Source organism: Lepisosteus oculatus, chromosome 3 (assembly GCF_040954835.1).
Source record: "Lepisosteus oculatus isolate fLepOcu1 chromosome 3, fLepOcu1.hap2, whole genome shotgun sequence".
Taxonomy (NCBI): domain Eukaryota; kingdom Metazoa; phylum Chordata; class Actinopteri; order Semionotiformes; family Lepisosteidae; genus Lepisosteus; species Lepisosteus oculatus.
Genome location: NC_090698.1, coordinates 1,623,384 through 1,636,973, shown reverse-complemented (window position 1 = coordinate 1,636,973; position 13,590 = coordinate 1,623,384). Strand labels below are relative to the sequence as shown.

The following is a 13,590-nucleotide window of genomic DNA, read 5'->3' as shown; positions in this document are numbered from 1 at the left end:
ACTACGTGTGAAACAAGAATGACAATTTTCTCTCTGCACAATGCAAATTGATATGATGAGTTGCTGTCAGGTTCGTCTGCAGTCTAAACCTGGATAGTAGCTATGGAAGAACAGCATTTTTTTTTTCATTTTCAGTCTATTATCATGCCTCTGTACCCTCAAGCATTCAAACATATTTTAGATTTAAAAACAAGAATCCTGCCTTGAATTTTCCTCCTTATCCCTGCTGCACTCTTGAAGGTTGGAGGACTCCTGGTTGCAGGGTGAGTGTTTCTGGGAGTGTGTGTGAGAGCGTGTGAGAGGCACAGTATCGCACTTCTGCAATAACCACAGCGACAGCAGGAGGGAAGATTAGAAAACAACTGTTCTTCAACCAAAACCTGTATTTGGGGAAATGTCGCCCTCCAGTGCTCGCGGACATTACTGCATGTGACGGATTGCACTCGTGAGCGCCCTGCGCTGGGGAACCCCGAGTGAGCCAAGGGGCGGCTGCACAGGTGGAGGGGAGGGGCGCAAAAAAGACGAAGAACAGTGGCTTCTGGGTAACGACGTCACGATCACGAGTTACGGGCTCTGGAGGTGAAGGAGAACTCGGTTGGCATCATTCGCTCTGAATCTTTCATGGTGACCACTATTAAAACACATCACTTATTACTTTTAGCAGTAACCCGAAGGCCTTCTCTTAGTACTTTATTACTAAAGCACAGCATGCTGAGCAATAGTAAATGAGTGATACATGATGTGTAACAGAGACCTGCTGTAAACAGTGAAACATGGATTATTTTTTGCCTAATCTAGCTAGGCTCATCATTTTTATGTGCTAGTCTGTCTATCAACAGAGACCCGCTGTTACACACTTCTAAACCCTCAGACTCCTTCATGAGACGGCTGTGGGAAACTTCTCAGTCAGAATCGAAACTGCTCAGTACCAAGCCTGACTCGCATCCGATTACGTCTTGTGTTCTAGCTAGATTTTACTGAGTTATTTTTCCTTTCTTTCAGTGCTTCTTCTTCTGCGGTAGTGTTTGGAGTCTCCTGGCTGGGTTCGGATTTCTCTGCCGCCTGAAGTGGTTAAAGGATTCTAAACACGGGACTGTACGCAGTCAGTGGCAGATGTGTGGAGCACAGGTGAGACGCTGCTCCTTTCACCTTGAGTAAAGCTCTTCACTCAGACTGCTGCAATACTGCTCTGTTGTACTGGGTGTATTGCAGCAAATCCATCCGTGGGGGAGCCAGAGACTATCCCAGCAGGCAACAGGCGCACGGCAGGGTACGAACTGGAAAGGTCCATCACAGACAGACACAGACACACACTCACACCAGGGCCAATTTTCTCAGAAGCCAATGAACCTTCCAGCTTTGGACTGTGGGAGAAAACCCACATGAGCATCAGAGTAATAATGGGGAACATGCAAACTCCACACAGACAGCACCCCAGGTCCAGAACTGAACCCAGGGCCCCAGCACAATGCTAACCACCTCGCCACCATGCCCCCCATAGTGATTATATTGTTCTCAGTCGATGCATGTGGTTTAATAAAGGATTAAATAAAAAATAACAGTATGAATATGAAGGTCCTATCATTGGCTTGCGCTTGCCCTGCGATGGACTGGCGTCCCGTCCAGGGTGTGCACTGCCTTGCGCAGGCGTGGGCTCCCCGTCTGGGGGCGACTCAGTGAAACGTGGCCTACATTCATACGACAGCTCCACGCTCCGTTCTGCAGACCTGTATGAATGGTGAATATGACAGACAAAACGCGTAACCGCTGGATGTGTCTACAGTACAGCGATGCCAGTTAAAGCAGAAAGCAGAAGCAGTCAACAGAACGTGGCACACAGGACGTGGTTTAGAAAAAGTTGCACGTCCCCCACGCGTGAAGCCTCTTTATGTCAACACAGGAGGCTCACATATTCATTTTCCTAGAAGGCTGAAGTGGAGGCACAACAAAAGTGTCTTAATTTGATCAAATGCGTTCAGGTCCTCCCGCTTCACATCGCAGTCGGATATGCTGGACTCCACGTGGGTTCACGCGTGTAGTTCCCCCACGCACAGACAGTAGCTCCCGGGCTTTAGCTTCCCGACACGCGTGCACACGCCACGCAGCCCCGCGACAGTGGTAACACGCTTCACAGAAGATGCGCACGAATCAGAGAGAGCCAAAACGGCGACAAATAAAAGCCGTCAAAAGCTTGTTTTTTTATTAAACAAAAAAAAAAATCGAAACGAACGGCAGCTCCTTTATTTATTGAGTGGGGTGATGTGAAAGCTTTTGCTCCTGTGAGCCACGTACCGTGGAAGAAGAAAAATAAAGTCCCGGTGGTGAGGCGGTTGCTATAGAAACGCGAAGCAGGGAGAAGGTGGGAGAGAGAGGAGCCGAGGCGGATGCGCAGACGGAGGGGGAAGAATTGGATTTTAGGGAGGTGGAGATCGGGGTGTAGACGTTCGGGAAGGTCTGTTGATAAAGAGGGGTGCAGGAAAGGGGGGCGAAATGGCAGAGAGGGTATCGTCGTACGGCAACCTTTATGACACCTCTTCCCTGCTCCAGTACTGCAACGGTAAGTTTGTAACCGGGCCGGGAAGCTCGCCGCCCGCACACCGGGAGCGGAGCGCTGTCGGGGCGCCGGGCCGCGCAGGTTATAGAGTCTGTGCCACCCTGATCCGTGCGTGCGTGTGCGATTGATTCGCCCCTCCTGACCCCGAGGCGGAGAGGGGCTCGACCTTTCCGTGCGCCGTGCTGGGGAGGACGAGGCCGGCGGCGATGTAAACACGGCGAGGCCGCGCAGGTGGGCTCATAGCTTGGCGATGCCAGCACGGCGCACCGGTGAAAGGTGTCATGCATGTGGTGGCAGATATCACTGCGCCCGGTATGTGTTGCATCCTTGAGTAAAACCTTAGGGCTTCTTTGCAATGTAAGACACCTTCAGAGGTACAGGTGAGGCGTGCAGAGGCCGCCCCAGTGCTTAAATTTAAGCGTAAATTAAAAACATTGTTTGCTTTATCTTCCTTGAATTCAAAGTTATTGTGCATTTCAGACCTACTAGTACTGTATATGATAGTTAAAACGTTGGTTCTATGATGTCTTGCGCGAACAGTGTGTGATCCAGTATTTCGGCAATGGAGCTGTCCTTAATGTTAAGTAGCTGAAGTGTGCTACAGTATGTACAGTAACCAGGTCCGCTGAGCTCTATAAATGTGGAAGACTGAAGAGAAGGGACTCTTGTGGGTCTCATCGCTGTTGTCTTGTAGAGAGAGAAAGCAGGGCTCTGCGATGCAGACTATTACAGAGTAGTGGGTTGGACTCAGCTCAGGGTTGGCTGGTTGTGGGTTCGAGGCCCTGTCGCAGGCAGGGTTGTTGTGCCTGAGTCTGCCCGTGTGAATAGGTGGGGACCCTCATTGCAGGGGGTTAAGCTCATCTGGTGGGGCAGGCTCTTGGGCTGTCAGGAATGGATCTGATAGAGGATGAAAACAAGTTCATCATCAGTGACTCATTTTTAAGTTTCACCACAGGCTCAAGTGACATTCCTGCTTTGACTGGCTGTTATTTGTTTGGCTGTTTCTTTCCTTGGCTTAAATTGGTAATTTGCTGCAGGTCGTATCATCCGTAAGGTTGTAGCAAAGTGACAAACGGAGAATTTAAAGCAGCGCCTCTCAAGTACCAGACATGGCTGGAATACTTTGGCTTCAAAGCAGCACCGTCTTTGAGAAGGAGCCTCTTTTCTGGCACCTGTGCCTTACCCACGCTCCTCCGCCAGCTCTGTGTCTCCCTGCAGAGCAGCCGCTCCTGGCTGCGTCATGTGACTCCAGTCTGTAGCAAGGAAAACAAAGCAGCGAGTGATGTCATCATCAGAGGCAGCAGCAGGTCCGTGCGCGGTGCTGTACAGTAACCTGGGCTCTGTACTGCTGTGTGCACTGCCCCCTTGGAAACAGCTGATGAGCACAGACAGCCCTAATTGCTGGGTGATCATCCAGTTACCACAATTTGATCTGCCAGGTCCGCCTCAGAGAGCGGTTTCCCAGGTGTCACCGCCACCCAGCCTTCTTAGAGAAGCGAGTGCATCTGACCCAGATGGGATCGGTATTTTCTAGTCTGGATTTACTGCTGCCATCTCTCCTTCCTCTACCTCTGCCTAGAGGACCACCTTTGCCTTTTTAAATCAAGACGCGTCAGTGGAGTGGTGAAACATCTGGGCCACGATAGAGAGTGCAGAGCAGACAGCCACACACCTGCAATTGCTAACTTTGATCTGTGGCTATTGCGGAGCTTGATGTGGATTTTATTTTCTAACTTTTATTAGTTATCATCATAAGAATATGGTTCACGTACACTAGCTAGCTTCGTTGAGTGTTGAAGAAGGCTCCACAGACGGAACATTGTTTCTTTTCTTCTCTTTTCAGCACGGAATAAACCTTTTCTTGTTCCGTCATAGGAATATATACTGTACCATTTCACCTCACATGGAGGATTAGATCATATTTTTGAGTGTTTTCCCACAACAAAACACAAGGTTTGCATTTCTCTGGTGAAATTTGTGTACAAGACATGTTATTTCTGCATTACTCTAATGTGTAATGTACTGTAGTTGTTCACTATTTAAAACATTAATTTAACAAAACCTCACCTCCCTTTCTTTGGGGTATTATATGCTACATGCACACTGGACTACCTCAAATAGTAGTTCTCTCCCAGAATGTTAAAAGTTCATTTGTAGATCTGGGGAAGAGAAAGATAAAATAGAATCAGACAGTTATGACCAGAAAGACTCAGATGACCTGGTTTGAATGGAGGAGCAATGGAACAGCGAATCTGCCAGAGACATTTAAAATGATATTGCTCAGATGTTCAGGAAGTATTACTGATTGCTTAGAATTATTACTCTGATCTTTAAAGAATTGCAGCAGGCAAGCATTGTACTGTATGTCATTCTGTAGAACTTGACAGGCTTCTCTCTCCTTAGAGGTTAGATCCCAGCAGAGGACCCAGCCCCCTACATTACCTGTGTGGTAGCAGAGTTTTTACTTCTGTCTGACAACAGCAGGGCTGCCTGAAACACTTTGAACAAAAGCAGCTCTTTGTCTGTCGAAATGAATTTGCTGCAGTGTTTGGGGATTTTGTATCAATCATGGATAATTGAATTAAGCATTTTTTCTTCCTTGCTTCAAGTAGGAAATTGTGAAGAATGTCTATTTGAGGGAAATAAATTGACTACTCATGTAGCACTTATTCGTCTGTATTTTTTTATGAATAATGTAAAAACCAGTCCGCTATGTGAAATGTTCCCACACCTCATCCTAAAGTGTGCGATTGACTGTGACATTTGGAATGTCACATGTGTGAGATATGTTTGGTGTTCATGCCCATTTTGTAACTCTCTCCACGAAGAACAAAAGGTAATTCTCAGACTCTTCTCAATCAATATTCCCAATAATATGAATACACAACAGCAGCAAAAATCCTAGTATGATTGAAACTTAAGTCTCCGTCTGATGATGGAGGGATGTCTGATGTCACCAGTGTTTTTCCTCTGGTTAGTTATTTATTGATCTGTGACGTGTCTGGAAAACAGCAGAAGATCTTAAGGCAGCAGATACAGGGGAGCACTGCAAGTGAAAACACGAGACAAGACGAGACGCTGCTGGGAGAGCTGTTTTCCTCCTGCCGGTGACATCGGTGTTTGTATCCCTGGAAAAAGAAATGTAGGTGGCTGAATCCATTCCAGGCCCGCGCGGCTTTAATTTCCCCTGAGACCGGTCACAAGGGGGCAGCTCGGCGGAGGCGGCCGGCCAACCCCAGCACCATCAGAGGCGTTATATGTGAAAATGCTGCGTTTGCATGAACTACGGTCTTAGTAAGGAGCAGGGCAGACCTGTTCCTGGAAGACAGGGCTTTTGATTAAGGAGCAGGTCCGAGAGAGGCTGTTGGGGAAAGGCTGTCTTCTGAAGGGCACAACAACCAGCCTCCCGACGTGCTGGGGGTGACGACGAGATTCCTGCTGCTTTGTGACGTCTTTTCAAGTACCAGCAGAGGTCACCCATGAAATAACCGTCAGGGAAGGAAGGGTGGGAGATGGTTGACTGCAAAGGCAGTTCTCACTGTTCTGCTGGTTATGACAAGGCCACAAAGTTCCTGTTCTGCTGTAAATAATTAATGTGAGGACTGAAGCCCAATTCCCTGCTGAAAGCGTAGGTTTTATACAAGATCTTTATTATTATTGAGATTGTCCTGGGTAATGTGTGAGTGATGATCACACAACTTTAAAACCTACAGTGGGACAGAGCAGTTATTTTCACAGGAGATTAAACAGCATATCTTGGTCAGAATCTTAAATATTTAAGATAATATGTAAAATAAGAAACTTTATTGTATCCTAGGGGCAATTTGATTTTATGGACACACATTGCTTATGTACATATGAATACATGACATCAATGGCACATGCAAAATGCATTACAGAAAAAGTCATGACATACTGTAATGCCTAAACATATGCAGATATAGTTTAGTTTTACTGCAAAGGAAAAGACTAAATGTGAGTTTTACCTTTGCGAAATTACGGAGGAATGTACTGCAGTTGAAGGTTGCTTTTATTAAAGGAGCATGCAGGCCTGTTTTTAATTCGTTTAATCTGACTTTGCTTGTGCTGGCTGGACAGTGTCAGATGACACCGGGGACGCTGCCTCTTTTAAAAGATATTTGCCATGTCAAAGGGTGGCTGCAGTTCTCGCTGTAGACTGTTAGTCTCAGCTGACAAAATGTGGATTAGAGCCTGCATCTTCAGTTAAGTCGTGTTTCCCCCAGGCAGTCCCTCCCCTCCTCCCCGGACAAAGTTCTAATTTGTAAAAGAACCTTTTCTTTCCTAAATCCTGAAGAACCTTTCAAAAAGATCAGGAGCAAGGAAGTTGCTGCTCTCTCCGCCCGGCTTAGCCTCCCTCTCAACTGGGTGTCTGGGATGGTTGAGTGCGTGTCTGGGCCCGAGCCAGCATGGAGCAAAACGCTGCATCAGGGAGTCTGCAGACCGGCAGGGCAGGGCAGGGCAGGGCAGGGGTTTCCGATTGCGGAACGCCGTGCTCCCGTGTGCCGAGGACAGCTGGCACGCGAGCTGGTGAGGAACCCCAGGGGAAGGACCTGAGCTCCAGACCGGCTGGGGCTGGACCTACAGACTGACAAGCAGAATGGCAGGTAAGCAGGCGGTGAGGCAGAACGTCAATAAATATTTAATCCTTCAGCAAGCCGACTGCCATGGATGCTGCTTGCCATCCTCTTGTCCTGTAGCATCCTGGTCCAGGTTCCCTGGCTTTCCTCTCCCTGTCTTTGCAGTCGTCTCGTTTTGTTATCATCAGATTTTCAATAAAGGCTCTTCAGGCACAGTCAGCGGCTGGCTCTCCCGGTGCAGTCAGATCGTGATCATCACTCCCCAAGAGTGTTGTATTCATTTCTTAAAGCTGGACCAGGGGACGCCCCAGGCATCGGTAGCCTGCTATCCGAAACGAAATGAAAAGGGGTGTTTTTGGTCTGGGCCCTGTGACAAGACCCGCGTCAATCGTTTTGGAGAACGTGTGAATTTTTGAGCGCGAAGTGCAGGATTTACAGTAATTCCACTACAAATCAGTTCTGTTGTGTCACACCTGTTTCTGGACTGCAAAATAGGATCGTCGGTGTTGTCCGAGCAAGATGCCGCTTTGTCATAGGTAATTGTATTTTACTGTATCTTTTTAGATAAGATTTTATTGTCCCCTTAGGGAAATCTTTTATGGACACCCAGCACTCCTGTACATTTAAATAGAATGCAAACAAAAAAAAAGAAGAAGAAGAAAAGACAAACATTGCATATCGCTCTATTTGAAAAGTGTGGCTGCTTGTGGCCAGGGGCAGCCGTTCGTTTGGGAATCTGCTGCAGGCTGTTCCCAGAACTGCTTCTGACGATGAAGAGACTCTGAAGAGTCAGTGCTTTGCATCCTTCCCGGCCGGTAACCAGAGCAGTTAGTACAGTACCTTCCTAAAGACGTCACTGCCATTTTTGTATTTTTTTTTGTCCACAGGAGAAATAGGCTAAATTGCTACACTTTGTGGTTGGTATGTGTTCTATGCAGAAGTCGGAACCCTTGGATCCATATTAAGGAAAGAAAGTACTGTCTGTTGTGCACCAGCCGGAGAGCCTGAGTTTGTTCTGTTTGATGTATATGAGCGGAGTGGTGGCTCTGTGGCTCAGGATCTGCAGATGTGGCTGGAAGGTTGCCAGTTCGTATCCTGCGGCTGGTAGGGGAATCCTACTCAGTTGGGCCCCTGAGCAAGGCCCTGAAGCCCAGCTGCTCCAGGGGTGCTGTATAAATGGCTGACCCTGCGCTCTGACCAGCTTCTCTCCCTGTCTGTGTGTCTCATGGAGAGCAAGCTGGGGTAGGCGAAAAGATGAATTCCTAATGCAAGACCTTCTCTTCTCTACATGCACTGCGTTGTTCCCCTGCGCCGGGCAGATGACAACCTGTCGGCCAGCAGCGCCATGGAGGTGGACGACCGGCTGTCCTACCTGGAGCAGCGCGTCCAGCTGCAGGAGGACGAGATCCACGTGCTGAAGGCGGCGCTGGCGGACGCGCTGCAGCGCCTGGGCTGCTGCGAGGAGCAGAGCCAGCTGTTCGGCAAGAGGGCGGCGCCCTCAAGAGGTGGGGGCCCGGGGGGCGGGGTGCAGTGTTCCCCTCGAGGGGCGGGCGGTGCCCTCCGTCCCAGAGTGCATCTCTGCGTTGCCAGCTCCAGGGGTAGGGACAGGTGTCGGAGCTGCCCCTGGGGTTATAACTGCAGGCGCATGAGTGTTTATGGGAAAGGCAACAGATGTGGGCAAGGATGGGGAGAAGGTGAACTGGTAAAAGAAAGACATACATTTTACATTTCATATACCTCTCAGCACTGGTACTGTAAGTCAGGGGCGGGCATCTGCTTCTGCTGTTTCATTGACATCAGAGCTTCAGTTCTGTCCTGTTCACTTGTATCTGAATGCCTCTGAAAGCATCGATGTTCAGCTTCCAGACAAACAGAGCTGCTCTTGTATTACCCATGAAATGCTCATGTATTGGACGAGTATATATAAACTCCGGTTTCCTCTTTTTTCGGTTTCAGTTCGTCAGCTTCTGCAAGCCTTGCCATCCAAGCCCAACTTCAGCAATGGGTACCTCCCGCAGAAGAGGCTGGGGGGCTACCCCTCATCTCCGTCCTCCCCCAAGAAAGACATGCTGCAGTCTATCAAAAAGTGAGTGGCTTATTGTTTTTAAACAAATAGGATTTATCTGTGTGAAAATGTCAATATGCATGTATAGGATAGATCTTCTCCTTTCTTCTTCTAATCCCTTTTTTGTGAGGTGCTTTAGAAGACGTCTTAAATCGTATTAATGTTTTAATCTCTTTCACTTGGATCTTCTGAAAGCTTGGGATCTGGCAGCCAGAAATGCATTCTCATTTTTTTGCCAGTAGAGGTCAGTGTATCCCTTGTCTGATATGATACTGTTAAATGAGAAATATCTATGGGCTGTTGCCGCTTACAATAAATTTTTATACGAATATGGAATGTGGATGTACAGTGCACGGTCAAGGATGTTGAGAATAGACCTGCAGATCTGCATTACTCATGTCAATTCAGTAAATTCAATAAAGTGTCGTAATCTAGCAAATGCATTCTTGAGGTAAGCACTAGTTCTGGAAAGGCAGCTGGTCCTAGTATTTTTGTTATGCTGTATTGTTACAAATAAAAGCAATTTATGGGTGCATAGCGAATTCCACTTGCAGTTTTACATTAAAAAGTGAAGTACATTAAGGAGACTTCACTGTTAAAGATGGTAACATTGACAGTAATTTACATCTGAAGTGGTAAGAAGTTGCCAGTTGCCTTTTGAGTTGCCTTTATACAAATAAAATACAGAAATACGTAAGGTGAACAGGGTTGATTCATTGATAAAATAAACGAATTTAAAATGCACATACATTCCTTTTTGGTCCTCAGATTATTTAGTAAACCACATGCACATAACAGTGTTGCCTTATTATCACAAAAATGATATAGATGACATTCAGTGTTTCCTCAAAATAAAATCACAAAATCCATCCAAAAGGGACTGCTTTTGAGATGTGTAGTTCACAAAATTAACTTGGTAAAATAACTGCAGTTACACAAAGTAGTTTTCACAGTCTGAATATGCACATGCCCACATTTGAGCTGGAGTGTTCACAGTTAGTGCTGTGTTAGACTGCCAAAAGTGCGGCATTTACCAAAAACAGCACGATCACAAATTTTCTGTAGAAATACAGGAACTTTGTCATATTAACATTACAAAGAGAGACAGGGAGTAAAACCTTGTTTTGCTTGGAATTCTCTGCGGCAAGGGGGTGGGTGCTGAAATCCCAATAACCTTGCAGCCTGTGTAGCATAGGCTGCTAGGTTTCAAAGTGACTTTGGAACAATGCTAATGAATTACTGAAGAATGTCAGGTATGTGTGATGAAGTGATATTATGTCTATCCCTCGGTTCTGCCCGGCAAACGTACAGGCAGGGCAGCTTAGCTCTCACAAACCTAAACATGCTGTTGGAGTGTAGTTAGCACTCTGGCATTGTGGCCAACACTGCTGCCTCAGAGCTCCAGGGTCCTGGCTTCTGGTCTGGTCTTGGATGTTCTGCCTGTGTGGAGTTTGCGTGTTCTCATACCCATTGGTGTAGGTCTGCCATAATGACTGAGGCTCTGGTGTCTCTCTGCTCTATGTTCGATATCGACCAGCTAGTTACAGAGACAGTTAACTTGAAATGTTTACATTAAATCCATATGAAAGTGTTGAGACTGCAAAAGACAGGGCAATAAAACCAGAAACCACACAGTGAAATACCCCGTGGGTCTCGTCCCTCTGATTTAACATTAAGCTTGATTAACGTGTGAAATGCAACCCACTCTTCAGCTGTGCTTTCAAAAGACACCACTCCAGCTTTCCTTTTAGATGTCCTGCCTGTAGATGGCCTGCCTGCTATCTTAATGTGCGTTTTCTAAGTGTCCTGGTAATGTATTAGTCAATAGTGTGGTTTATTCCCATTCAGAGAAAGACAAGCTATAAGCACAGAACAAATTACACATTTGAAACAATGCCATCTCATACTAACAAGTGGCACTGAATAGGATTATTGCATTGACCCATAGTTTGGAATCACATTTTATTTTCAGTATACAGTACTGTTAAATTTTATATTTTTTTCCACAATTAAACATGATCACTCCAGCTTTTTAAAAGCTTTACAGTTTTTTTTAATTGATATATTTAAATCCCAATTCGTTTACAAGGTAAGAGGCCCAGTCCACAAATGAACTATTATGCCACAAAATACAGAAACATCCATAAAACATTCAAATATTTTACCATCCGCCAAAGTCATGGTTTGTAGTATCTTTTTTTATTGAGTTGTGGAATGACAGGATACACAAGGTATATCAAAGACCTTTGATATTTATACATTTGCTCACTACTGTTTTCTTGGTGGTAAAAATTAACTGTAAACAATTCCCTGTATAAAAAAACACAAGAAAGACTACAGCCATATAGCCCATGTAGATCATTTAGTAATCTGTAGCTGATCTGGGGATCTCATCCAGCTGTTTGCAATGAACCAAGCGTCATCTTATTGTAGATACCTACAAACCTTTTTTGTGCCTCCTGTTCACAGCTTTATTATTGTCTTCTCTGGATTGATAGTGGAGTGTCAATATTGTATTGGCCTCATGGTGACCTTAACTGAACACTATTCTAAATGAGGCCTCTCTAGTGCTTTTAACTACATAGCATTCTTGTCCTCACATATCAATGCCCCCTTTCATCTAGAATAGAAAAATGTCGACAATAAACACCCTTGGCTTTTTCTTCGATCCATTTTGGAAGCTCTGTGTTTCTCATCTTGTGTACATAGTTTGTTTCTGCAACCTGTATGTAGTACTCTGGGTTATACATTTTCAGATTATTTTAACTGAATTATATTTAAATACCATCACTCAACGTGACTGTTTTATCAACTATACCATAATCTGGATAATTGCTATAGCTCTAGAAGAGCAGTGCTTCCAATACAGATACCTGAGGTAATTACAGTACTCTAATTTCACCCTTTACCTGTATCCTTTTTTTATTTTTAATCCAAATAATGCTTTACAGTGAATGCAAAATTAAATTTGGAATTCATCTTTACTAAGGAATTCTATCAGAAGCCTTCTGAAAATATACGTAAATAATACCATATCATGTATTCTTTTTGTATCCATATTGGCCGTCACTTGCTCAAAAAATGACTTAGTCAAGTAAGACCTGCCCTTTGAAATGAGGCTGATTATCCCCTAAATCCACACTGATTGTCCTATAATCCCCTCAACATGTGACACTGATGACGTAGGTCTCAGTTTCTCTCTTCAGTCAAGGATGGTGTAATTATTACTGAGATACAGAGATATCCCAGAACCCTGACACCATATTTGTTCTGAGCGCTGGGCTGTGGCGTTGAGGTGAATGGGGGGGGGAGTGTCCACAAGTGTCCACAAGTGCATCGTCCATGTTTCTGCGCCTCCGGCCGAGAAGAGCAGGGCTGACTGTTGACGCAGTTGCCATCCCGGGTCCTCCGCCCAGGATCGCCTCCAGGGCTCCGGACAGCACTGGTTCAACAAGGCGCTCTCCATGGAGATGGGGCAGTCTTTTCAGAATTGTTCATTTTATCCATTGAAAAGGTTTGAGATGGGAAAAATGACACATTGTTCAGTAGGGCCTGAACAACAGTAGCTACAGTACTTGCAAAGAGAGTGTGGAAGGCCTCCCTCTGAGAGACGTGCACTGTGAGATACTGTAAATATCTAGAATATAGGGCATGTTTCAGGGTTCCGGTGTCTGCTTATTTTAAGCACAAGCAGTTGCTGTGAATTGTGAATTGAGAATTATGTGTCTTTTTAGACATATTCGCTTCCTTGTGGCGTGAAACAGTTAGAGATTTCAGTTAACAGTTACAGTTAACATAGTAAACTGTATTCAGTATGTAACTGTAAGGTATATACCTTCAGAACAATTTACTATGTCAGATTGACAATGAACTTTTTTAGAAGGGGCCGTTTTTCTATGCCATGTATTTATTTTATTCACAGTTCCTCAATTTCTATCACCAGACAGCTCTGTACTGTACTGTGATTTCACTGTCCTACTACACTTTACCCTGCTTTTACAATGGCATATCACTGTAACCCATGATAGAGGCGCAGGTTTTTTTTATATTGTAAGATTAGGTTCTAATTTTTCTCGGATGTTAATTTTAGAGACTAAAATCTAAACGGGCAATCTGTTTATGACTCCTGGGCAAGACTAGTCTGATGTATTGTGAATCCCAGTAGTTGAACAGGATGCTCTGTTTCTCCCATTTACTTTCATCATAAGAATTCAGGTTGTACTGGACACATGCAGACCTGTATGTAGTAGGTTTGTAATGCGTTTGTGTGCTTTTGGACGGTTAATCTGTTTCTCAGTACTTAAACAAATACACTCAGATTCATATCGATCAAAGACATTGACAGTATTATTCAACAAAGTTTGAACAAAGGC

At 45.3% G+C, this 13,590-nt stretch overlaps 1 protein-coding gene and 1 long non-coding RNA gene across 2 annotated transcripts in view; both read left to right on the top strand.

Moving 5' to 3' along the window:
* Positions 1 to 570: 570 nt before the first annotated feature.
* LOC138237882 (uncharacterized) lies at positions 571 to 1,272 on the top strand. The gene is made up of 3 exons (XR_011189205.1): positions 571 to 624; positions 1,003 to 1,128; positions 1,213 to 1,272. It is a non-coding gene; the product is annotated as an uncharacterized lncRNA (long non-coding RNA).
* Positions 1,273 to 2,235: 963 nt separating this feature from the next.
* The window catches only part of eml2 (EMAP like 2), a 31,835-nt gene continuing 20,480 nt past the window's right edge, over positions 2,236 to 13,590 (top strand). The window contains exons 1-3 of the mRNA XM_006627610.3: positions 2,236 to 2,557; positions 8,472 to 8,657; positions 9,109 to 9,238. Coding sequence (XP_006627673.2) covers positions 2,491 to 2,557; positions 8,472 to 8,657; positions 9,109 to 9,238 — 383 coding nt within the window. The 5' untranslated portion in view covers positions 2,236 to 2,490. The remainder of the gene's footprint in view (positions 2,558 to 8,471; positions 8,658 to 9,108; positions 9,239 to 13,590) is intronic.